Source organism: Merops nubicus, unplaced genomic scaffold (assembly GCF_000691845.1).
Source record: "Merops nubicus isolate BGI_N331 unplaced genomic scaffold, ASM69184v1 scaffold3430, whole genome shotgun sequence".
Lineage (NCBI taxonomy): Eukaryota > Metazoa > Chordata > Aves > Coraciiformes > Meropidae > Merops > Merops nubicus.
Window position 1 is genome coordinate 1 of NW_008581963.1, and position 27,124 is coordinate 27,124.

Below are 27,124 nucleotides of genomic sequence, written 5' to 3' on the forward strand. Positions count from 1 at the left end.
GGCAGCGCTTTCCTTGCTGCTTTCAAGAGCTTTTGGAGCTAGGAGAGGTAGCTGGCAACGTACTTGTGGCTCCAGATAAGAGATAGAAATTCGGAGAGAAAAATGGGTTTACAGAAGTGTTTATAAGGTTTTGTTTCGGTGACTTTTAAAACTACGTAGCTGCTCTTGCCGGCGTGAAGTGGGTACGTGAATGGTTGGTGCCGCGCTGGCGACAGGCTAGGCCTTCTCCGCCCCAGGTGTCGGGGGAGCTGCCTGAGGCAGGAGGGGGCTGATAGCTCCGTTTTGTGGGGAGCAGCGGGGACGGGGCTTCTCGAGTCGTGGGGCCTGGGGGGTGGTCTCGGACGAACGGGGGTCTCGAGGCCTTGGCTGATGTCCTTGTCTCGAGCCTCCTCCGTGTCGCCGCGGTGGCGCTGAGAAGGGAATGAATGGGGTAATGTCACACTAAGCCACGTCCTGGTGTTATGTTGTGGTTCTGTTCCTCCGTTTTTAGGATACCTTATGGTAATCTTTTTATTTACCTGCTCACTTCAAATCTAAACCAATATAAAAGTTTGCTTCTTGTTCTTATGTCATTAACATTCAGAAACTGGGGTGTGTCTTTTGTAGGGAAGAGGCTGCACAAGAAACATCCCCGGTGTTTTCCTCTCGTTTCAGTTCAAAAGCCTTTTTATTACTTTCTTTTTAATTATGACTAGCTTGTTTATTGGAAATTTGCTGGTTTGCATGTTCAGTTTATATTCTTAGATTTAGGTTTCTCTGTAAAAGACACCAATTGAAGAAAGCTGTTGAGGTGCCTGTAAAGCAGAGAGGTAGTAGAAAAGGAATTGATGCTCAGTGCTGGGCCCAGCCCTCAGTCGGGCTGTTACTAGTAAGACATCACTTTTACACAAATTAGCCAAAAGAGTGTCTAAGACACTCTTATAAGAATATATAGAATAATATTGTAAGGGGACTATTGGGAGAGTGTAGGACTGAATAGTGAAGATCACGATGAAAGGGCCCCTTCTACTCGGCACTGGTGAGGCCCCACCTTGAGTACTATGTTCAGTTTTGGCACTTCCGTGCTGAAAGACATGGAGGTGCTGGAGTGGGCCCAGAGAAGGGCAATGAAGCTGGTGATGTGTCTAGAGCAAGTACTCTAACAGTGTTTCACTGTCAGTTCCCACAGTGAGTCAGTAATAAACAGCATTCTTTCTTCTGTTGCTATCTCTAACATTTTGTTCAGAATACCTAGAGGTTACTGTCTACATTAGAATTTGTTATGCTGCCTGTTTTTTTTTTTTTTCTTTAAAACATAGTTATTACTCCTAGAGCCTGACCTTTTGTATTTTTTCTTTAGGAAATTACATCTTTGCTCTCGCTTTATGGTGGACAATTCAGTGGTGAGCGGGAAATTTGTGTAAATGTAAGTGAGGACCAGATATTTTACTTGAGTGTGTGTATGATATACAAGTATGTTCTTTACAATATTTTTATTAAATGCAGGTAGCTTGAATAACTTCTGAAATTTCCTAGGAAAATAAAATAATATTCAAGAAAAGACCAATTCAGTATTTCAGTAGAGGCTTCTAACTGAGTAAAAGATGCACAAACTGCACCTCAGTTCTTCATTTAACAGTGTGAAGAGAAGCAGTGCCATCTGCTGGGAGGCTTTTCTTTGCAGAATAGCCAAACCATGAAAACATTCAGCACCAGTTTGGATTTGGTGTTTGCCTTTAAATCAGTGAGGCAGTGTATCTAGAAGAGCGAAGCTGGGAAGCTGTGTGGTTCTGGTCTCAGTGCTTAGACACAGAATGTTACAGAGGTTTAGTTACCACTTGGATGTAAGAAGACGTTTTTAGTCTTTAGAGGATGAATAGTCTGGAGAAGCATTAAACAAATAGTATTTTACCAAGTCAAAGGTACAGTGGGGAAAATGAAAAGTCAAATAAAATTTCTCAGACATTAGATCTGAGTATACAGTTTTACCTTAAATATTTTATCCTCATGTTCTCTGTACACTTTACAGGTGTTTTTTTATCTTTATCATGCTATAGAATTGTTTAGTTGTGTAATTTATATGACATCCTCCAGCCACATATTTACATCACTTCTCTGTATTTCAGTCTCCATTTTGGATTCTCAGTATTCCTTCAGAAGAGATGGCACGGGGACTTATGAAGCGGACAGTATGTGCAAAGTAAGAGGTGAAAAGTCTTGCAGGTGATAACGTAGATGGTGGAAAGTTGTTTTGCTATATTATGGCAAATAAACAGTCTCTAATTACCTCTAGAATTGAGGAGGCATTACTGGAGCCTGTAGGGCTGATGATGGAACATGCCAGCCCTCTTAGTGTACGATCAACACAGGGTCCTGAAAAGGAATTCCGTACTGCAGAGCCAGTACTTGTCTTGTTGTGTCACTTTGAATAATGTTAATTAGTTTCCTGTTTTCAGATCTGTATGGCCTTAAAAGATAAAACCAGTGGTACATAAAAACTGAAAATTAAGTTTGGAAGGGGAAGGTAGTGATTGCTTGTGTCACCCTCCTAGTGCTGGTATCTGAGCCTTCAGCCTAGATCACTGCAGCAGAGGTCTTTCTAGAAAACTCAAGAGCACAGGAGTGTGCCAGAGAGGAGCTGTTCCAGTGGCTTTTGGTCCTTTTTGGAAGCATCTGCATAACATACTTTCGAGTGAGGCTTGAGAGAAAACTTGGAGGCATGGTTCAGGATGAGAAGCAGCTCAGCTGTGCTATGAATCTCTGACCATGCTAAATTTGTGATGTCTGTGCTGTCCTGCGAACCGGCACCTCTGCAGAGCTTTGTGTGGTCCCTGTTGAGTGCTGCTTGTGTGCGGTGTTCAGCTGTATCTACAATGTCTTGGGTTGTGCACTCTTACCTAAAGAAACCCCATGTATACAGAATTGTCCTTATGTTAGTATGTTTCCAATGGGGATAAACTGTACTGCACTTCAAAAAGCAGCTGTAGGCAACTGAGGAAGTAAAACATGACAAAACAGCTTGCAGAGGTTCCATACGCTGTGCTTTCACCTAATCCATGCTTGTTTTACGTGGACAGCATGGTGGTGCACTGTTTTTTCGTGGTCTGCTACTGGTGGTGTGCTAGTTTTAGAGTAAGATTGCTGGGGCATCTCCATTGCAATGCTAAAGAGTATTAAAAACTTAAGCATACATTTATCTAAATAGAATATCTCCAGCACTTTGTGTGTTTGGTTTTTTTTTCCAATACCTATATAAGTGTAAAAGTCAGAAGTGGGCCTGAAGATATTATAAGAGCTTCCCCAACGACTGAATAAAACTCAAAGATGAGTATTTGGTTCTCCCTAGTACAGACTATGCTGTCAGCATTTTCACTGCTCTGTCTATAAATATAGTTTAAATTCTCACAGTAAATGAATCAGGTGCTTTAGGAAAAAAATAAGACACTCTACTTTTTTCAGGGTAAGTGCAGATTAGAAATGTAGCTTTAAGTAATTCAGAAAAGGCGTCCTTGAACAAAATAGCTTACCACTGGGCCTTGGTATATGCTGTTGTCGCTTAGCAAGATGCAGTGTCTCTTATTTTTGTTTAAGTGAGCTAAACCTTTGTACATTTTGAAGATTTTGCTTCAGGAGCCATCTTTGGTTAGGTACTACGTGGCAGTCTTAAAGACTGTATTTATGGTTGTTGCAAATGCACATCTAAATGTCTAGCAATATATGCGGTGACACTGGGATTCATGTACTACAAGGATTTTTCTTCTTTGATATGGAAAGGCCACTTTGTTGGGATATTTGAATGCTGGGGGAAAGGTTTATGATATGGTGTTGTGCCTTCATTGCAGCAGCATCCTTTCTCTCGTCTTCCAAGGCAATGCTTTTCTTAAAAGCCACCAATATGGGCACAGACAACAAAAAAGTATAAGATAACACCATAGTGTTTAAACATCTGAAAATGCCAAACATCATAACCACATCTTAAAATGGCACAGAACCTCTGATTGTGTTATTATATGTAGGATGTTACTGTTTCACAATTGGTGTTAACTTCAGAGTGGCCAAGCACTTTAAAAGTCTGTTCCTGACCTTTTTCAGCCTTTGCTTACCCCATCAAACTGGTAGATACAAGTGAATTTTCTCTCATTTGTTAGTATAACTGTGTGCTAGAAAAAGGTCTGGTGATATCCAAGGGTACTAAGACTGAACTTTACCCTTTAGTGTATGATACCAAATAAAAAAGCATCATCAAAGTATCACCTTGGGGTTAAAAATAAGTGTGTCTCTGCTAAGAACAAAACATAAGCATGTGCTGAGAGTTAAATATGGCACTTCAATACTCCATGAAGCAAAGCCTAAATACATTCACCAAGAAGGTTAAAAGGAGTAAGTATCTGCAAGGCATTTTATCATTCTTCCCCCCCCCTCATATGACTGTGATCTCAAAAACGTTGTCATTTTAGGTCTATATTTGAACTGTGGGGACATGGAAGATCTGCAGGGGAGCTCTATGCATCTTTGAGGAACTATCCAGAGCACAAGATGGTATGTGTGTAAAGCATCTGGGTAACGTGGTTCCTTAATCACAATGAATAGCACTACAGCTGTACTAATGAAAGTGTCTGCCTTTTTTTCAGCTTCCATATCTACAGGCAGACTCTACTTACAAAGTACATATTCATACATTTAATAAAACACTGACCCAGGCACAGAAAATAGAAAAAATAGATGTAAGTAGATATTTAAGAAATCCCCGACGTTTAATTTAATCTATTCATGTTGTTCTTATTCCATGCTATCAGTGTATTTAAATTTGGGTTTCCTGAAGATCTTAAATCAGTTTACAGCTTATGTCTTATCAGCTCTAAATGAGATCTATGTGTCCAAATTAACATTTCCTCAAAACTCATGATTTTTTTTCCCAAACAAACTGTGTGAGGCATATGCAAAGACAAATATTGCTGCTGATTTCAGCCTAGCGTGGTGGCAAAACTGAAACATATTGCCTCAAACTAGTAAGATTCAAGTGGCTAGAGTCAGAAGCTGGATTTTTGGAAAAACCTGTTACTTCATTTTCTTATTAGGCATTTTTTGTTATGGAATGTGGAACGAATGACTCCAGTTGCAAGCTGTGGATTGTGTGCTTGTTTCCTGTTCTGTCCTTATGCTCTTGACTGCACTTGTGCTCTCCTCCTAACTGTATCAGTATTTTCATTGGGAAGCTTTCTAAACCACTGCTAATTTTTTGCTCTTCCACATTCTATCTGAGGAGCTATTTATCCTATTTATTTCATTTAGAGAGACTGAATTATCTGTATTAATAATAGCTACCCTTTTCACTTTGTTCAGTTTTTGTGTACATGAAATAATGCTGAGTATGTAAATTGGTGTAGCTGCATATCACTGAAATTTTAAAACCAGTTGTTGATCATCAGTGTTGTGTTTATAACTTGAAAATTGCATGATTAATATGCACAGTTAATTTCCTCTAAAGTTGGGTTCTGTTCAGTTAATAAAAAATGCTGTGGTTCCTGATTAATCTTTAAATATTTGAGCTAAGAAAGGCATTTCAGAAATCCAGAGAAAATTGAGAATTTACTTTTAGTACTAATGTGTGATTTCTCACAAGTGGAATTGTGGTTTCTTTTTTGATTTCTTTTTTCATTTTTTTGTGAGATGTGTATTTGAAAAATTTACCCCTTTGTTTTTTTTAAACTTTTTCTTTATTATACAGGCCCTTGAATTTCTGCCATTCAAAGGAAAAGTAAATTTAAAGAATCCAGAACACATATTCTGGATTTTAGAAGATTATGGAATGGACCCTAATAATGCTCCAGAAGAGCCCTTTCATCTGTATTTTGGTAGATGGGTGCGTGAGTACACTTGCTTCAGTTCTTGTGAGCTTGTATTTTCACAAAGTGTTCTTCAATTTAAATGTAAAAAATTATGTTGAGTTTTAATGGAAGCAGACAATGTAATTATTGCTGAATCTATCACTGCATAATACACTGAGGCAAATCTTCAATTCTTACTGTGACTAGGAAAAAAGCCAGAATAATTGATCTGTTTAGAGGTGGAAAAAAATTTAATTTGTATCAGGGAACACACCTTGTCTTGCCCTCTACTGAGGGAACTGAACACAGCAGTGAGACTGCACAGCTTTGTGGTGTGTTACGTTATGGTGGGTTCAGGTGGAGCTGAAAGCACCAGGAGCTTGTTTCAGACATGAAGAAAGATTTACAGGAACCATAGATTGCTTGTGGCCCTGCTGAATTGCATGAGCCCTGCTGAAGCATCCTCTGAATGCATCAGGTGGTGCTGATGGGCACCTCCACAGAACAGTGCAGCCTGATCCCTGAGGCTTTGGACGTCAGCAGGTGGATGCTTGCCCCGGGGACACTGACAGTGCAGTGCTGTGTACTGCAGGAAACACCTTCAAAAACTGTCTGGAACTTGTCATCTGAGGCCTTTACTGCAAGCATTCTTGCCTGTTGGGTGTATGCACTCCAAACCTGCTGCATGATGAGGGTATCCTGAGGAAATATGATTTGGTCTTTTATTTACGGAGAGGCAAAAGTGGCTTTCCAAAGGACATCTACCAGAATGACACCAGCCACTGATGGGAATATTTGCTTGCAGTGTCCTGGGACAAAGGGCAGTTGGAGGGAGGGAGGGGGAACCACTGCTGAGGTTGTACAGCTGCGGCTGGGGGCCTGTGTTCAGAGAAGTTAGAGATGCAAGTGATCTGGTAGTGCCTGTGAGCATTCTCCATGCCTGGGATTAATGTGAAAGCACCCTGGGTTGTGGCAATACTGAAGAATGTTGCAGCTGTTGTCACATCTGTTCTGGATTCCTGAAGTATTTAAAAATTAATAAACCAACCTGAAAAAAATAAGCAAGTCTGTGTTGTTTACCCAGTAAGACTGATACTGACCGGAGCTGGGGGATAGTGTTGGAGGAGCTTTTGAACTTGTTTTCTGCCAGACTGCTTTGGTCCTCTTCAACATATTTTGGAAGTCTGATGTAAAAATGTTAGCATTTGGTCTTTGTTCGGTTTTCCAGTAAATTCTGAATCTAATGCTATCCTAAATTTAGATTTTTTTGAGTGTGGCATAAAAGCCGATGAAGATGGAAATTGTGTGACTTTAAGTATGCAGGTGTCTATGTATATAGGCATATGTACATATAGGCATATATACATAGACACATGCATTTCTACTCCTCATTTTGAAATTCTTTTTAACTCTGAATTGCCGGGATTTTTTTTTTTTTTTCTGATATGTACAATAATAAAAAAAGTTGCTCTATTTTCTTCAGAAGAATTTTCCCTCTATTTTTTTATATATTTTTGACCTCAGTCTTGAAAAATTTCTGTGTTGAACTAAGATATCTGTTGCTTGCAAAGAAATCTGTCATATTTTCAGATGGCAGGAATAAAAGTCATATGTTAAGAAATAGTTACCTGTTTATTGGATGGTATCTGTTAACCTTTTTGCTTATATCTTGTATCTAAGATCTGACAAGAATTTTAAATGTTTTGACAGATTGCAGATGGCCAAAGAGAACTTATCGAGTCCTACAGTGTAAAAAAGAGACACTTTATTGGAAATACTAGCATGGATGCCTGCCTGTCTTTCATTATGGCCAACCATGGGAGAGTAAAACCCAATGATCTTGTGTATGATCCATTTGTTGGAACAGGTATGTATATATTTTTAATTTCTTCTACTGGTGGGAAAAACTGGGAGATGGTGTTACTGCCCACACCATACATTTGCCTGGCACAGCAGCTTATGGTGCTCAGCTGATAATTGAGATGATTCCAGAACCAAAATGGTGATTATAAAATGAATGCTTTGTTAACCTGAAAGGTGTTTTGGGGGAAGGAGACCAACTTAAGAAGATGTAAACAGTTTATTTTACACTTCTGACAAGTCTGGCTTCACTCTATTATTTTATGTAACGTGGCTTAAACACCAATTCATGCATGTAATGGACTGCTTAAGATCCGAAGTGACTAAGAGCTGAAATATGGCTAGAGCCCTCCCTGCAGCCACTTTCAGAGTGTTAGGAGGAGCAGCATTTTTGGAAGTGGCTATTTAGAGGAGTGCTGAGGGCACTTCTGGGCATAGAACACAACACGGCAATAGTTAGGTCATAACATTAAATAGTGATAGTTCCTTGTACTGTCATGTCTTCAGGATAATATTCTTCATACTATGTATTCATCCCCAGCTGAACTTTTCCAAGTTAAGCCAGGAGGGGGAGCTTTTATTCCATTATTACTGTGTGGCATAGAAGCATTTTTTACATATAAGGGAAACTCAGCTGGTTTGTAGATAAAATAGAAGATGTATCATGTCAGGTTGTGCCATTTAATTGTACAAGAGTGTATTGTGTTAAGCTACCTGTAGTACTTTTCTTCAAAAGTGTAACAAAGGCTGTGTTTCTGACATGGATTCTGTTAAGCTTTGATCAAGACCACGTGAGGCACATGCAATTAAAAATACTGACATTAGGGGGAGGATGAAGAGAATTCACTTCAGAAATCACTGCAGCAAAGCTAGGAAGAGAGAAGACAACACTACAGGGTCACTAGCAAGGCAAATTCTTATTAGCACATGGCTTCTTCATCCCAGTTCATTCACAGTTTTAGTGAACTGCATGTTTTTGTCTTAAATTTTTGGTCATATACAACCTGATTTTTTTTTTGTGTGTATAATGATGTCTTATGAAATATCCTCCTCCTCCTCCTTGTGCTTGTGTTCCTTGCAGATGGGTAGTATTCTTTGAAAAGTTGAGGAGTTTCCTTTACTTCATCTCTAAGCAGTTTGTTTCATTTCAATGTCTATAGTTTTGTGACTTTTTACAAAAATCTGCTAAACCTAAATTGTAAAAAATTCTCTGAGAGTGTTCATTCTCTTGGGAGTGAAAATTGAAGAGGGGGGAAAAAAAAGAGTAAAGTTAGAGGAAGAAGAAATCACACAGAAGTGGTGAAGCTATAGAGTTTTTTTAAAAATGTTAAGTCGCATTTCAGTTCAAAGAGCAACAGACAGAATTCTCCCCAAACTGCCTAATGATTTGACTTGCAAATTTTGTGGGTTTATTGCACTAAACATCTGTAATGTACAGGCTTGAGATTAAATGTACAGAGGGACCCTGGAGGTACTCTGTGGCATGCCATTTGTCAGTAAAGTATATTTATGGCTAAACAACTCAATAGTGGCTTCTGCACGTGCTTTCAGTGGTTAAGCCCCAGGAATATCAGTTGACTCTTGAGGTCCTTCAGAGGATTTTCAAGACTGTCAGTGCAGCAGTGCCCTGCCACTGGAGTCTTGGGAAGTAATGCAGAGTTGCAAGTGATGCGGTGCGTGGGTTTGAGCTGCTGGGTTTGGAAAGAGCATATATTCAGGATTTGAAGACTATTTTGAAGAAATGGCAGTTGAGATTTCTTTTTTTGTACAATTTGCATATCTTTCTTGGTTCCACTGTAGCGTGAGAGGGGACAATTGGAATGCATCTGTGGAGTAAAAAATACTTTTGACTAGGCTGGCTTAGGAGACTCGCTTCCCCTTTTTTGTAAAGCAAAACTGGAGTGGCCAGGACGGGTTTTGAGTTGTAAAATGTAACTTCCATTAACTGTTTAGATACTGATTCCTCAGTGTTGAGCAGAAGGAAGGCTGGAGGTTCCTGGAAGAATAAATCAAGTCTTTAACTGAATACTTTGTACTTCATTCTAGACAATCTGTTCAGGTTATCTCAGTAATCTTCTAGTTTGTACCTTTGGAAGGCATTTGTACCTACTTTCCCTTTGCCAATTTGTGATACTGCATAATTGCAAATGACAGAAATTTTTTCTTAGACATCCCAGAAGATAGTGGTATGACTAGACCCTCATCTGTGCTGAAGGGATGGAGGAAACTGTGTGTTAGAAAGGTGTGAAGGTCTGTGCCATCATAATTCTGCTAACAGTCATCAGGGAACTTGGTGATTCTCTGATTAACTCTTTGTATACATCTGTTTGATACAGTAGGTGTAAGGGCTGGCCCTATTGGAGTATTTAGTCATGTACTTCTGTGTGAACACAATTGAACTAGTTCCAGCTGAGATTTATTAAAAGCTGTAAGTTCATGTTTTCCTAACTTTTTTGTTTTGTTTTTCCCTGTGATTAAAAAACATTCTTAGATGGGCAAAGTACTTTCTTCTTACTCTTTTTATAGGACTGGGTGGTATGCCATACTTGGGGTCAGGGCTAGCTAAATTTGTCTTGACCCTCTGGAGGTACTGCCCATCTGTTCTGAGGGATTGCAGCCGAGAAGGGAAATGGGTGACTCCTCTGGGGTGAGTAACCTTGCTTTTCCCTGATCCATTTCACAAGAAAAAGCAGAGGAATTTTTTTTTTTCTTTCTTCCTCACTTTCAGTTTTGATAGTTTGTTAGCATAAGGTGTGGGAGTTTTCTAGTGCTCTGAGATGAGGTGTTTAGCCTGCACATGGGGTGCACGTTAGGGGTCTGGTGGTGCTGAGTGGGTGGTGCAGGGCCACGAAGCCACCTGAGATGCTCCTCTGCGCACTGCTGGTGAGTGGGAGAGCTGCTGTCACTCACTTGCACAGGCAGCCTGTGCCTCCCTCCCTGTGCTGCTCCACATCTTGTCCTGCAGCAGCCATCCCTGTTACCCTAGCAGGACTGTTTGTATCCAAAAGCAGTCGTGTGGGGTTCACAGCCCTGTTCTCTCCCTGTCACTGTTCTGTTTTAAACCATTCTGTTGAGTTACGCACCTCCTTACTAACAACTCTACAACGCAGTGCCTTGGTAATCTGCTGCTTTTTTTTTTTTTTTTTTTTTATATTTTGAGGCTGTTGAAGAGAGAAAGTCATTTGCTCTTTTCTCTGGGCTGTTCAACCACTACCCAGTTGCAAGGGGAAATCACGTTTGTTTTTTTGGTAGGTATTTTTTTAGTTAGGAAAGCAGATCACAAGTGTAATGATTAAGAGAATTAGTTTTATTGCAGGATGAGTATGTTAATACATGTACTGACAAAATAGGCAGCATATAGAAAAAATACATCTGTATAGAACTTTCACACTGCGAAACAATCACAGAAACTTTCTTGATGTTGCTGTTTATGTTGCAGATACATGCATAAGGTTCTTTGCTCTTGCTTCTTACTCGGGAACAGCTATGTTACACAAGAAGTTTGACTTTAGGCACAATCAAGGAAACTGACTTTGAGAACAGGCATGGTAGAATTGCCATTTTTTTGGTGATGATTTTCAAATTGTTTGCCAACATTTTGAAATTCTGCTCCTTGCAAAGTAGAACTAAAACTTTTGATTCATGTAATGATTAAGGGATCTTATTGCCTTGAAATACAGAAAACCATAAACAAACTCCTAAGAACAGTCTCCAGAGATAAGGAGTGACCCAGGGCATAGCAAAATAAGGAGAATCGGGTATAGCAGACACGGAACTTAGTGTTATTACATCTGATTGTAGTTGCATAGTGATTCTAACTGGTTTGTAGTTTTAATTGGGCTTTTTCTTTCTTTTTTTTTTAATCTTGAGTTTAGTGTGCTACTGTTGTAAACTCCTGAAGTTCCTGAGAAAAAAAATCCTAACGCAGATAACATTTATGACAGCAGTTCATACTTTTCCCCTCTTCTTCCCTGTATAGGTGGCCTTCTAATCTCCTCAGCACACTTCGGAGCATATGTGTGTGGTACTGATATAGATTACAACACAATCCATGGATTAGGTATGTTACATATTTTTCTGAGCCACACTGAAATGTAAGAATCCTGATGGTGGTGGATGCTACTTAGTGGGTTCCAAAGCAGCAGTAATCCTCACAGGATTTATGTGGTTATGCTTATTTTTATTGACCAATTTACGCATGTCCTAGTGAAGCTATTCTCTTGCTTTTTACAGAGGAAATTTTTAGCAGAAGAAACAATGAAAACCAAAACAAAGTTCAAAATAATTACAACAGCTGTGTGCTCTTTAAGCCTGTGGTATGGGAAGCTTCTTGTAATGTAGCTTAGGAAGTCTAATCTTGCTGCTCTTTAAAAAACTGCAGTGCAAATTATATCTGACTTACTGGACAGAATTATGACTGATGGATAGTGAGGACATCTTACAAGCATTTTTATAAATGTATTCTGTGGCATCCTATATAGATGGTGCAGCAGAACTCTCATCTAGTTTAATTATTTCTTGCTATTTGTAAACTTATTCATAAGTAGTTGTGACAGTGAGTAGGATGAGGCAGGAGATAAACTCTGGCTTTGTATGTGACGCTTAATTCTTTTCCTTTAAATTAAATGATAGAATATATGAAGCTTTTCCTACAAAACAGTTTGTTGTTGAGTGTGCTTTATTCTCTGTTCCATGCCTCGCCTCTGCCTCAGGGAAGGCAAGCAGAAAAAACCAGAAGTGGAGAGGGCCAGATGAAAACATCAGAGCCAATCTCTGTCAGTATGGTCTGGAGAAGTATTACCTTGATGCTCTGGTGTCTGACTCCTCTAGGCCCATCTGGCGGAAGGGGATGCTCTTCGATGCCATCATCACGGACCGTAAGCTTGCCAATGCTTCTTGTTGCCTAATAACAGTGACTAAGAGGTGGTTGCCCATGTCTGTTCCTATGCACATTGATTTACTGTGAGTTCTGCAGTTTCCATATCACAAAAGATGACTGTTGAGAGCAGCACTGTGGAAGCTGGATCTGCACTTGACATCGCTGCGTTTATTTTAAAGATGTTATAAATTTGTGTAACAGAGCTGGCAATAATACTTTCTTCTATGGAGAGAATATTGTTTTCACCAGTAGAAATCAATATGTCTGAAAATCATCCTTCAAAGAAGTCTCATTCAGAGAAGGTATAACTTTATTGATGCACGGAGACTTATCAGAATGGTCCATGCTGCTGCTGTTAGGACTTGATCTGCAACACACTGAAGTCTGCCATGAAGCTCTGATGGACTTCTGGAGATGTTAAGTGCTTACTGGAAAGCTTCCAAAGAGATATTTTAATGCATTTCTGATACACTTAAGTACTAGTAGTTTGAAAGGATCCTCCACTTCACAGAAACCTTTCTACTTAACACCATTTGTCATGCATGAGGGGGAGTGGAGGCTAAGGGAATAAATGGAAGACCTCGATACAGCAATCTCTAGTGATTTCTGATCTCTAGTGTTGGCTTTTATGATGACACCTTCATGTTAATTAGGAGTTTGACTTTTCTTTGTGGGTTGCCTGCTAATTTTTATTTGGCCTATTTGGCAGTAAGTCAATGTAGAATATTAATGTGACGCAATCTGCAAACTCAGTTCTAAATCATAACTCTTCTGCATTTACAAAATAGTAAAACTAGTGCTTTCATGATGCTGAAACAACTCTCACAAAAAATGATATTGAACATGAGAAGTATGTTATGCTATTAGAAATATGGAAAAATGTATGAGAGACATTTCTGACTCCTCTTACCTGTCTGTGTGAGAATTACCATTTGCATAATGTGTTGGCAAACAATTCCAATATAAACAATTCCATGTTAAGAGAGCTAAGTGCTATAGAGGAGAGAGAAGTTTGTGTCTGTTAAGAGGGTTGGAATTATTTGTTACATATTAGAAATGCGGGAAATAACTTTTGAATAAAACAGAAAAGCATTGTCCTTCATAGTGTAGCAGATGTCTAAGGCTGCTAGAAGCCTCTTACAGCTGAAGGGCTTCCTCTGAAACAGTTTTAAAGTAACCCTTTGGAAAAAGAAACTTTTAATAGATCTTGAATAAATTACCCTTTCTGCATTTTATTTTGTAAAAGCTTTTCTTTGTTTTATCTTTATAGAAGCCACAGCTTGTGCACTGTTGTGTATGTATAATTGTATATTACTTGGACATCAGGAAAACTGACCTCTGCATTTTGCATTTGCTTTATATAGCACCATATGGTATCAGAGAAGCTACTCGCAGAACAGGTTCACAGAAGGAAACGGTTAAGTCAGCTGAAAGAAGGTAAGTGAGCTGTTTTCTCTGTTGTAGAATGTAACTGCCTTAGTGGAAACTCAGTTTCAGCATTGGAATCTTGCTGACAGCCAACCAAAAAATGATAGTCACAATAATTAAAGAAGACAATCCCTCTTTATTTTGTTTGTCAAACTAGTTTGTCACTTCTGGAGATCCTCTTGGTTTTGTTTTCTTTGCTTATTATTTGCATGTGTTCAGGTTTCAAATTCTAGTTCTTATCTCTGTGAAGCACCACTACCTTGTGTTTCCTATTCTCAAAAAGTTCCTGTCAGTCCTTGCAAGCTACAAAATCGGTCTAAAATGGAATACTTCTATTTTACTTTAACCTTTTTTCTTGGATTTCCACTGTTCCTTTCTCTTTAGAAACAACTCATGGCTTCTCCGCTGCCCAGCATCCCTTGTCTTCTTCCTTTTACTCTCAACTGCCCTTAAACAAGATGCTGTGCCAAATAACTGTTCCAAACATGCTTGTACTTCTCTGACTTCCACAAGCGCTAAAAATGATAGCTTTAAGAGCCAGCAGGGGAATTTGGGAAGTCCCGTTCCTCACAGGAAGAGTTGTACTCCTGGATTGTCCTCGGTAGTTTGGCAAATCTCAGCCATTTCGTGGTGTGGGTTTTTTTTATTGTTAAGGATTTTTATTATTATTAAAAATGCAGCTGTGATTTTTACACTTGTACATTTTTTTGTTTAGCACAGAAAACCACATCTTCGTTTCGTCCAGCTACCATCTCAGTGACATCTTCTGTGACCTGTTGAAGTTTGCGGCAGAGTACCTGGTGATGGGCGGGCGATTGGTCTTCTGGCTGCCCGTGTACAAGCCCGAGTACGTACTCGTGGGTCTGGTATGCGGTGTGTCGCTGCAGGCCCTGCCCTCTCACTCGCCTGCCTTCTGGGGCACGGCACAGCTGGGGCTTCCACAGAGCTGCTGCTCAAGAGTAGTGCTCAGACTGCATGGTTTAAAACTTCACACCCAGAGAAAGCAGATGTTGAAATAAGGGGTTTGCATGGAGATAATTCCTGACTGATACCCAAAAAAGAAAAACCTCCATGGTCCTTGTAAATGCATATCCAAGGGGTTGAAGTTTAAGCATAGAAGATGAGACTTTCAAGGTGCAGAGAGATTCCTGAGATAGTAGGAGCGAGGCTCTTACGTGTTTAGTTGATAGAGGTGCATGACGAGGTCTTGTAAGAGAACATTCTTGGCTCTTTGGGGTTTGGCACTACTAGCTTTCTTTTGAGAAATCCAAAGTCAAGTGTCCAAGAGATGGCAGTGAGAGGCAGGAAGCCTAGGGGAGCAACCCTGTCAAGGACGAGAGAGGCCAGCAGAGACTGCAGGATGCTGCCAGCCCAATAATGCAGCCTGGAATTACAAATGAATTTAAAAGGCGCAGGGCATGCTTGCATATCTTACTTCACCATCTTGGACAACATTTTGAGGGATTTTTTGTTTTGTTTCCTTGTTCTGTTTTTTTCCTTTTTTTTTTTTTTTGCAAAACTGTTTCACAGTAAAATGGGGACTTGATACATGGCAGCTGTTTCATGTTTCTACAAGCAGTCAAAGTATACTAATATATAAAGTGGTTGTTGTCCCTGGTTTCACCATGGAAATGGCTTGTGACAGTCCTACATAAAATTATCATACACTAGTTTGGAAATCAAAAGGAGCCTTTTCTGTTACATGCTGCAATAACACAATAGTGCACTTAGTAGGTTTCATTTTTTTAATGATAAAATTGGTATCTTAGGCTTTTTTTCTTGTAAGACTATTCACAAACAAAACAATAAATGACATTTACAACATTATAGGTGATTGTTCAAAATGTCTGCCTGTACATGCTTAACCCTGAGACTGTGTGTTTGTGAATTCTTAGATTTCCATGTCGGAAAACTCCATTTGGAATAATTGAGTTTGTTATGTTTGTCAAGATATCAGAGCTTTTTGTCTGCAAGAGCATGCTTCTTCACTACAGCAGTATAAAGTGTTTAACTTTAGGTCACTGAGCACTGCACAGCCTAGTTCTACTTTAGTTGCTGGTTTGGGGAGGCCAGCTCTCTTAAGCTGTAGCTGGGTTGCCTCTTAAAAAGTGAATTTGTACGTACTGCTATGAATTGAAATGCTGCAGTCACTGTATTAGCACAGAATGCTCATATAGTCATTTTATTTTCAGCTGTAACGGTGAACACAGGAACAACATTAAAGCAAATATGTTGGGGAGGAGATAAGAGACTATCTACTAATATGTTGTGTTATCAAATATAGCTGGGCAACACCTGCCATCAGCTTCTTGTGTTATTTGAGACCCTTGTGTATTGCCTTAAATTAAAACAATATGAAAATGGATGTCTGTCAAAACCACTGCTACTATATTTCTTATTTGATAATGTTCTGAGTTTTACCTGAAAGAATGTAGAAATATATGCATTAATGCTAACAGATGAGGCTTTTTAACAAAGTGATAATGATCTCTCCCTGTGCAAGATAGAATCTCAGTCCAAAGTTTACTCTTTCAATCTGACATTGAAATCATTGTTGAGTCTGAATTCTTTTAATTCCTTTGCAGTCAGGCTTTCACATGGTTGTGAAGAGAAACTTTTAAGATGTTGTGGCAGAATGCCTACCTTTGTAAGAGAAAGAGGCAGTTTGATGGTACTAGATGCATCAAAAGTCTTGTGTAATAGGAAAACCAGTTGAGAATTTATTTGATTCTCCTTTGTCAAAAGCATGCTTCAACTTCACCTAGCAGCAGTACTGACTTGATTTCCACACATGAGAAGTAACTGAAAGGTTGTTTTGTGATCTGGAAGCTTGGAACAATGCAAAGAGGCAGTGCTGTTTGAGTTTTTGCCTATTTACAAGTATGTATTTGGTACTGTATTACTTGTTTAATAGCTCACTGTTACCTTTAAGAAATGTTAAAGGTTTCCAACAGCACCTGGAAAGTTCCTATTTTGAGTTGTCTTACATTTGACTTTTCTTTCTCCTAGAAGAATACGTTTACTTGGTAAATTGCTTTCAGAAAATCCACTTTACAAGAAAAATATGAAGCTCTTCCTTTGTATATTTTAAGTTCAGGTGATAGGTGTGAAAGTTTAGTTCTGCTTCCTAATATCTGACTTCTGTTGACTCCCAAGCATTGGGGAATCATGAGAGCAATCATTTTGTATGAAATCATAGTCACTGACTATACCATACACCATTTTCTTTATTATCTGTTGTAGTAGCTATTACAGAAAAGCATATTACAAAACCTGAGACTAAATAACAGTTATTTCAGTGTATAGGAAAGATGTCTGATCTCATATTAGCTAGGTCAGTACTTTTTGCTTCTGTAGTGGCACACAGAATGCTTAAATCCTTAAATTCCTCTTTCAGCATTTGGAGAAACAGAAGGATTGAAAGCAATCTAGAGAAAGCTGTTTCTGTAGAAGATAGTATGCTTATGAGTTGGAGTATTTAAAACACTCTGACTGCCTGCTTCTATAGAAGGGATTTAATTGCAAGCCAAAAGCAAAAGTGTTGCTACCATCTAATGTTAAAAGAAATGGATTTTTTTTCCTTCCTTTTAGAAAAAGTATAATTACATGTGGTAATTCTTTAACTCCAAATTCTAAGTCCAGGCACGTCACTGTATAATAAGAGCTGGTTTAATACGATTTGGAGCTGGAGTGCAGTGGTCTCCTTCTAGGGAGCTGGAGTTAAGTGTCTTGTTCCTAGAACGTTGTGTTGTCTGTGGAATATATTTTCAAAATCACAGCTCTGATTGGCTAAGTTATTACTCCTGTTTGGCTGAGATATTTTCTTCTTGATATGGTAAAGGCAGGCCTGCGTGCATACATTAGCACCACGTAGATACATGTTGAAAAGTGTGTAGAATAAATAAAACTTCACATTATAGAGACCCACACACAAACTTACATCACAAGATGGTTGGAATATATGATATATAAACTCTGGAGCACCAATACCTGAGTTTTTTTAAATCCGGTTAAAGTGCATAGCAACTTTCTAGTGTAAGCCATTTTGTGAAGAATCCGTATGAATTTTGCTTCAACTGCAAGTCTTGCAGTGCATGAGCTTACAGCTTTATGAATGTTTATTTCTTCCAGATACACAGAAGATATCATTCCCTGTCACCCGTGCCTGAAACTTATTAGCAACTGTGAGCAGATGCTTTCCAGCCACACATCAAGGCGCCTGATAACCATGGAGAAGGTGAAAGAATTCAAGGTAGGCCTGAATTCTTGATTAGATTGTATACAATAGTAGCTACTGCATTCATGAAGAGTTTGTGCTGTTTAGCATTCGATCCTTATTTCTCTCACAGTTGAGTTTTTTTATGATGAGAGTTAGAGCTTTTGTAAAATTGCCACACACTTCTTTCAAACAAAGTTGGTAGTTTATTTAAGGGATTGTTCTGGTTTTGGTCTTTTCCTTTTCTCTCCTCAGTTTTTGATAATTTCTTATCCTGAGCAAGCCACTTAATAGTGTGAAAGGGGCTTTTGAATGTACGGTGACTTGTGAAAGCTGCACGTGCTTTGCTTGGAAAACTGAACTCTCTGAATTTTGTCCACAGAGATAAATGCCTAAATTCTCATTCATTCCAAAGTGTAATTTCATATCCAAGTAAATACTAAATGCCTTTGTGGGTTTTGCGGTACAATTAACAAATACTAATTACAATTACTTCATTTTTAGAGTGGTACCTTTTTAGCTTTTGAAGTAATATTGTAGCTGTGATATAAGTACAGTGAAGCACACTGGCTTTTGTTTTGGGGCATGCCGAGAGCCTCTCCCAAGGCATTGCCACCAGGGAGTATTGCACTCAGGTCTCCTTTCTGTTCTAGTACTGCTAAAAGAGATGCTAAAGACAGGTGAAGCAAATTCTTAATGAAAACACACAAATGGGGAGCATTTTTAGGTCATTCCTTGTCAGCTGGGGGAGCTCTTTTGAACGACAGGAGATAGACTGCTGTGTCTGCATGGTGCTTGTACAGGTATCACAGCAGGGTTTCAGGGCTGCATTTGTAATGAGAAGGATGACCGAGATTCTCAAGAAACAGCTGAGGGGTTTTCTAAAACACTGTCTGTGTTTAAAGCCAGAGCTGCCAACTCCACCAGTAGCAAATCAAGAAGGTAAATTATAGAAGTTTTTGACATGCATGTCTCAGGGTGTTCATGGAGGTTTTCTTCAGGAGTTTTATTGCTGCCAAGTGCTGTAGGATGCCATGTTCTAATTTAAAAAATATATCCACCCTTCTGAAGATATTGTTCTTCAGTACAAGCCTTGGCAGGTTCATGTCTGGAAGTGCTTACCTCTGAGCACCTGAGTCTAGTTGGCAGGCTTACTGCTTAGATAAAACCGTGCAGGTGCTTACACTTGGAACTCCAGATATCTTTTAGATAATTTAAAGATACCAGAACCCACGTACTGCTTCTGATGATACAAAACTTGTCCAAATAACAGAATACATAACATCTCCTTAGCTATTGCCTGCTTGGTTTAGGGTCTTGTTGTTTGGTGTCTCTGTATCTAAGATTTCCCTACCTTGGTGTCCTTTACCTGCAACATGTTTTTCCTGTCTTAATATCCTCAACAGTCTTTGAATTGGATACTTCTGGGTCACCAGATAGGATCATAAAATTCAATAGTTGGACCTTTGGCCAGTTTTCCTTTTCCCAAATGAGAGAGTGAATTTTTATGACTATACAAGCGTTTGTTTCCCAACAGTTCCTGTCTGCTTTATTAAACTGGTTTGTAGGGTGCTCACAAATGTCTTTTAATTTAGCTTAGTGTAGTAATCAAAAGTGGCTAAGAAGCTTTACAAAGCATGTAGTGTCGTCATGCAGTCCTTTGGTTTCCCCAGTGTTTGCTACCAATAATGAATTGTATATTTTACAACAAATTCATTGTCACTAGTAACACTCTAAACTCTTAAATGGAGAAGGATTCAGTCAGTTTCTGAATGTGAAGTTAGTGGTACAGTTTGATTGTGCTTGTAACATGAAGGAGACCTGAGTGGATGTCAGAAGTGAGTATGTCTGGTGGAAGTATTGAGCTGTCATAGTTAATCGTAAACATCGGATTAGAAACCACACAAAAGGTGTTGTATAACTTGCTGTCTTGTAAGCATCCAGCCTTTTCTATTGGAGTTAATGATTAAATTGTGCTAACTGGAAAAGATTTCTTACTGAACATGGTGTTGATGTGAGTAGACTTACCCAGCACGTGCATGTTGTTGTCTTTTGGGCAAACATGGTGGTCATTAGTAACTCTCCTTCTCCCCAGTCTTAAATTCTAGTCATTGTATTAAGAGTGAGTGAAGACCATTTTGTAGAGGGCAGCTAGCAGTAGCCAGTTAGCAACTTCTGAAAGCCTTCTAAAACTTTGAAGGCAGAAGAATTAGAGAAGTGAAGAACCAGGGTATGGAATGGGGGAGAAACAAAGCAGAAGTGATAAGAGGTGAGTGTTTACTAGCCAGATGTATTACTTTTTTCCAGGGACATTAGTGTCCCTTCTTCTGGAATTAAATGGATGTGGATCCCCGCAGTATCTCTCTAAACCTGAAATAAAACTTTCTAATTACTATTACGGTGGGCAGGATTGTGTGTGAGTCTACCCTTATTGAACTGTGAAGGGAGGTGTTTTTGAAGCAGTAGAAACACCTTCAGCTCTCCAAAGACTGCAGGCATTCATATGTGAGAACTGAAATACAGTGGTAGGGGAAGAATGAGAAGCTGTTAGCAAGTGGATTTGTGTTGTAATTGTCTGTCAACTGTGATCTAGCAGGAGTCCAGCCTTCTGCTTTAGGTCAGAGGAGGTTTGAATCCTTCTAGCCCAAATCAAGTGAAAACATACTTTCCATTGTGCCAATTTATTTTTCAAAGCCTTAAAAAATAGTTACGTAAGGTTAAAAGGTCACAAACTGTTCCACCGATATCTGAATTGTCATAATTTTTATTTAAATGTCAAAAAAGTGGTAAGTGGTTACTCATTAGGGAAATTGGAGTATGAAAACTTAACAGCATTATTACTGCCACAAGGATTCTTGGGAATCTCTCTCAGGTCATCAAGCAGCTGTTTTCAGAAGGGGAGGCAGTGTTTAACTGTAGGGTTGTTTGGTGTTACCTCTCTTTACAGTAATATCTCTGGCTTTCTTAGGCTTGTTGATTTCCTCATGCTGAAGCGTTTCAGCTACTGCTAAATTTGTTGTTTTGTTCCTCTTCTGGGTGCCTTACAGAAATATATGGTTTCTGTTTGGCTGGTAAATGCCACCTAGTTCTGAAGTTTCTGTTCCGGACTTCTTAAAAAAAACATTGGAGGAGAGATCTGTAATTGACAGGGGTTAAGAGAGACACCTCGAAATTATGTAGTGAGAGGAAACAGAATACCTGACTGAAGGACTGTGAGCATATGACTGCCCATGGAAGGACTCTGGAGCATTGTGCATGCAGGTCCACCCCACTGAATGGGTCTGGCAATTCCACATCACACTGTCACTCCAAAGTTGCTACTGGTGTAGAATTTTTCCTACTGAATTTGGCAGTGTCTGTTCCTGGATATGACCCTCTTGTTTCTGATTTGAAATCTGCTCCATGCTGTTTATAGCTGTGAGACTTTAGTACAAGTGGTTTCTGTAGCTACTGTCCAGCACCAGCTGTAGAGTGGTAGGAAGCTGTAATAAGGTTTGGGATATTTTTTTTAAACAGAAACTGAATGTGGGTAATTGCCCTGGAGCTGAACTTGAGGCATGCTAGATTCATCACTTAATAGTATCACTTAATACCTGCCAAGATTTCAAGAAAAACAAAGTTTTCTTGTTACCTCTAAGCTTCCTCCTCTTTCTTCCACCTCTTTCCTTATTTATTGGAAATCTGTAACACCTTTTTTTACTGTTGTTTTTAGAAGAAAGAAGTGTTGAGTTGAAAACTCAAATTAGCTAGAAGCAATTTGGTAGCATGAATTTTGGCGAGAGTTGTCACAGAAGTTGTCATAAAACAATTAATACCAAAAGTTTTGTGTAGTAACTGTTATTTGCAACTAAATTATTCAAAGTGAGAACTGAGGATGATGATAAAGAAGGACCAGGGATTACCCACCATCTTTAGTTCTGAGTTCTACAAATAAGGGAAGAAGTCTTTATCTTCTTGGTAGCACGGTCAGACTGTGGAAAAGGGCTGACTAAGTGCCAAATAGGATGATCATTGCTGATCAGTCTTGGAAATTATTTCTTGGGAAGTCTCACTGTTTTGTGCTGAAAAACCAATTACAAGCTTTATGCCTTGAAAACTATCTGTCTGTTTCAAAGGGAATCAGTGAAAAAGGCTACTCATCCCTAGTGGGGATATCACAAGCAACTCAACTGTGGTCCAACTCAACTCCATTCCCTGAATTTTCCTTTCTCTTGCCTTAAAAAAAAAAAAAAACAAACAAAAACAAACAAACAAACAAACAAAAAAAAACCCACACCCTTTTTTTATTAACTGTGCTGGACAGTTACTGCACTTGAGGGAAAGTTGATACTGCTACCCTCCAAAAGAGACCTTCTCTTACAGCACAACACTCCTGTCAAGTATTTGGAGTGGATATTCTGCCAGTTTGTGCTATTGAACACAGAGCCTAACTGGGGATGCTTGACTGGCTTCTTTACTTAAATGAGCTGTTGCCTGATGCCAAAGCAAATTCTAGTGCAAGTAGGGACAACGATTTTTTTTCATGAAGGTTAAGTTTGACAGGTTCTTATCTCTGTAGAGTTCAGTGCAGCCTATCCCTAGTGTTCAGATTGTACCCCTTCAGATCCCTGTGTAGATATAAAATACCCTAAGTTAGAAGTTGTTCAGATATCATTAGTCTCTGAAATCTAAGAATTCCTTTTGCTTGGATCAGTTGCCCATAAAACTATTTTGAGTAGTAAATGTCAACAGTGAGTGGCATCTCTGGGTAGTTCAAGGTTTTCTTACTTTTGTTTCTCTTTTTTAAGAACCAATTCCCAATCTGTTATTTTTCTTAAAAGCAATTACCATCTTTATTGGGCAGCCACATCTGTATAGGTGAGAGGTAGGGAATGGAAGCTCTGAAGGTGGCACTGTTGTGATGTGGACCAGGAGCTTGCTTTGTAAGTTCTCCCAAGAAACCTGTGCCTGACTGCAGATCTCTGATCTAGTGAGCAACGATTTGCATACTTTTTGATGAGGCCTGAATTTACAAAATGAATTCTGCTATGGACTAATGCACCAAACCTCTCTCCAGTTGATGAATGCAGATGCTCCTCTTCCAGCTGTGTTTAGCTTTAAGTTTCTTCTCTTAGGTATCGTATCCTCCCTTTGCCCTAACCAGCTTGGGGGCAGAGGAGGGTAGTTCCTTTCTTCTTTCCTCCCCTCACCCTGAATCAGCATTTTCTTACTTAAGGAATCAAGATGAATGGTGTACAGATGTGTGACCTCTTAGAGGTTTTGGGGGTTAATCTTTATGTAGAAATACTGCTGACCCATATATCATTATCCTTCAGGGTCATATATCCCATCCATTTCTCAAAACAAGTAAATTACGTAGAATTATTATTAAAGCACATCTCAAAGGTATAAAAATGTATGTTTAGGTCAAAGATGGATTTCTGACCTGCAGATTCAGGGGAAGAATAAGTCTCTCTGTCCAGGATCACTCTAAGGAAAAGGGCACACCTGGAGAAGGAGGTACAGGCTCACTGCGAGTTGAGCATGTCTTAAATCCTCCTTGTTTGCTGGCTGCCTATAGTAAATGTGTTTTTTTTTTTTTTCCCCAATGGACATGTTGAAAGCCTGTTGATTATTGGCCTGAGAATGATCTTGGAAGTGGCAATCTCTCACAGGTGACCAGAAGACAACAGCACTTTTACTGCAACTGCAGTGGATTTACTGAGGTCATTGTCAATGGCTCAACGTCTAGCTGGGCGAGTGACAAGTGGTGTCCCTCAGGGGTCCGTACTGGGACCAGTGTTGTTTAACAGCTCCATCAATGACACAGACAGTGGCACTGAGTGTACCCTCAGCAAGTTTGCTGATGATACTAAGCTGGGTGGTGCAGTTGATGTGCCATAGGGATGAGAGGCCATCCACAGGTACTTGGACAGGCTGGAGAGCTGGGCCCAGGTGAACATTATGAGGTTCAACAAGACCAAGTGCAGGGTCCTGCACCTGGGCAGGGGCAACCAAGATTACCAATACAGGGTGGGAGAGGATGTGTTAGAAAGCAGTCCTTTGGAGAAAGACTTGGGGTTACTAGTAAATGAGAAGCTGGACATGGGCCACCAATGCGCAGCGGCAGCCCAGAAGGCTAATCACATCCTGGGCTGCATCAAAAGAAGTGTGGCCAGCAGATTGAGAGATGTGCTCCTGTGTCTTTACTGTGCCCTGGTGAGACCTCACCTGGAGTCCTGTGTCCAGCTCTGGAGCCCCCAGCACAAGAAGGATGTGGACCTGTTGGAACGTGTTCAGTGGAGAGCCACAAAAATGATCATAGGGCTGGAGCAGCTCTCCTGTGAGGACAGGCTGAGGGAGTTGAGGTTGTTCAGCCTGGAGAAGAGAAGGCTCTGAGGGACCTTATAGCAACCTTCCAGTACCTGAAAGGGGCCTACAAGAAAGCAGGGGAGGGACTATTCACAAGGGCTTGTAGTGACAGGACGAGGGGTAATGGCTTTAAGCTAGAAAAGGGGAGATTCAGGTTAGAGGTTAAGAAAAAGTTCTTCAGTATGAGGGTGATAGACCACTGGAATAGGTTGCCCAGACAGATGGTGGAGGCCCCATCCCTGGAGACAGTCAAGTTCAGGCTAGATGAAGCTCTGAGTAGCTTATCTAGTTGGAGGTATCCCTGCTTATGGCAGGGGGGTTGGACTAGATGACCTTTGGAGGTCCCTTCCAGCCCAGACATTGTGTGATTCTATGATTTTCTCCTGCTGTTTTCCAGTAGTGCAGTGTTTAAGTAGAACTAATTTTTTGCTACTGCTGTACATGCTTTACATGTTAGTTATCCACATGGCACTTAATGTTCAGCAAGTTAATTTTAAGCCAGTGGCCTGCTACTGGTTTCTGCTAGAGTAGCAGATGAGAATGACTTCCCAAGAATATCTCCGTGTGCCCAGAAGAGGGCACTTGCATGTGGACATGAACAGCTTGTTTTGTTGAAAAACATTCTGTTTCACTTCTTTAGGACGTGTGTTATGGTATCCAAAGCAAGGAGGTGTTTGTCTTGCTAGGTGAAAGCCTGGAGTGGCTACGAAACAGCTTGAAGGAGAGACTGTCCTCTAGGATTCAGTTCATCCTTGTGTTGTAATACTTCTGTAGTATGAAAATACTGACATATCTAGTTCCACGTTCCTGCTGCTTATGCTAAGGTGCTCCACAGTGGTCTATCACATTTAAAATAAGGCTAATCTGTCTGCTGTATGACTTACAGAAATTAGCGCAACAAGGGTGAAAAGAAACATTTAGTGGAATAGAGGTTTATTATCCTTGGGTTTATTTTCTCTTTGCACAGTTTGGTTGTTTCTGTATGACCCTGCTTATCTCAGTTCTGTCTTGCTATTGAGCATAGTTAACTGACTTCAGCCATAAGTGTAAAAGCTTTAAAAGTTGTCATCAGTTTTCTTTAGCACTCAGATTAAAGTTTGATGTATTGTTTATTTTACGGTATTGATAACATGAGTTGACAAGCATTTTAATTGTGTAAAGCCACAGCACATGATGAACTAGACCTATGTATATATAATGGGCCAATTTTCTAAATTATGTTCTTGGCTGATGTCAAATAGGTATTATGTGCAAGGATTTATTCTGTCAACTTTAACATCCAGAAGTATGTGAATATCTCACAAAAAAAATCCTCTGATTGCACTTCAGTAAACCATAGTAGCTCATTTTAGTCATTTGTGGTGGTGTTCTGTTTGTATCTGCCTTCCACAGGCCTCTGAGTGATTAAATTCTCCAGATGATATTTTTTTCTCTGTATTTTCCTTTAAGTTTGTGTGGTTTAGTACCTGTGCTCTTATAATTTGTGCAATGGTTGGATTCTGGTGATGTTAGCTGAGATACTTCCAGTGGTGCAGTGCTGTTAAAACTTAATATGTCTGGTACTGACAACTTGCATTCTTTTGCTGTACAGGGTAGAATAATGAAAACTTGAGTGAATACGTAAAAAAAAAACCAAACAAACAAACAAAAAAAACCCCTAAACAAAACAACCCCAGACAACAAAAAGATCAACCAAAAAAACCCCTTATCTGTTTATGGCTTGTATTTGATCAATGCCAAATGAAAAGCCATTGCACATGGATTTTAATTTCTGTTAACTGTTAAGACTTTGCAGTAGACTGTGTATGTTCTTGTTAATCCTAATGGAAGCCTTAGCATTCTGATTTTGAAATTCTTTAATCAATCTAATGACTTAAATATTTGCCATTGAATTGTAAAAAAACCAACAACTTTACTCTTGCTTGTAATTGTTTGCAAAAGTCTGAAGGAAACCTGATACATGCTGAATGTACTACTGTAAAATCTAATGCTTGCTTTTTGATCCCATTCAGGATCAAGATCAGAATTCCTGCTTGCTGGAGGGTCAGTATATGCCATACAGGGGACACAATTCTTTCCGTGAGAAGTATTTCAGTGGTGTGACAAAGAGGATTGCCAAAGAAGAAAAAGACAATCAGAAGTAAAATATATTATAAACAGATCAAAAAATGAGGAAAGAATGAAGATCGTGGGGTTTTTTTGTAAGGACATCTGGATATGAACATTCATTTGGATGCTTCAGAAAAATAAATACTGCTTTTAATTTTAAAACAAGATGAAACCCACAACACAGGTCGAGAGCAGTTCTTTTTAATTAGCTTTTGTTTATAGCAGATTTTCATGTTTTTCGAGTCTTATTTAATTAGTACTTTCAAGTACTAATGATGATTGACTAAAACCATTATTATTCTTTCACCATCAACATTTACAAAAAGTAGTAGTATTATTTGGCTTCTTAAACTGTGAACATCTGGCTGTTTTTGAAACACGTGGTGGTGATCAAGGATTGCTTATTAAGAAGATAATTTTCATTTGTTTTGTTTTCTTGTAAATGGTATACAATAAAACAAAAGATTGTTGTGA

General features: G+C 39.4%; 1 protein-coding gene across 1 annotated transcript; it reads left to right on the forward strand.

Moving 5' to 3' along the window:
• Positions 1–1,339: 1,339 nt before the first annotated feature.
• Positions 1,340–27,124, forward strand: TRMT11 (tRNA methyltransferase 11 homolog (S. cerevisiae); the record flags this gene model as incomplete). Its single annotated transcript, XM_008936057.1, has 12 exons — positions 1,340–1,405; positions 2,106–2,179; positions 4,437–4,518; positions 4,611–4,703; positions 5,708–5,842; positions 7,518–7,674; positions 11,647–11,727; positions 12,380–12,544; positions 13,911–13,983; positions 14,690–14,821; positions 18,106–18,226; positions 26,554–27,124. Coding segments are annotated over 12 exons (1,311 nt in total), but the record flags the coding sequence as incomplete, so codon positions are not given.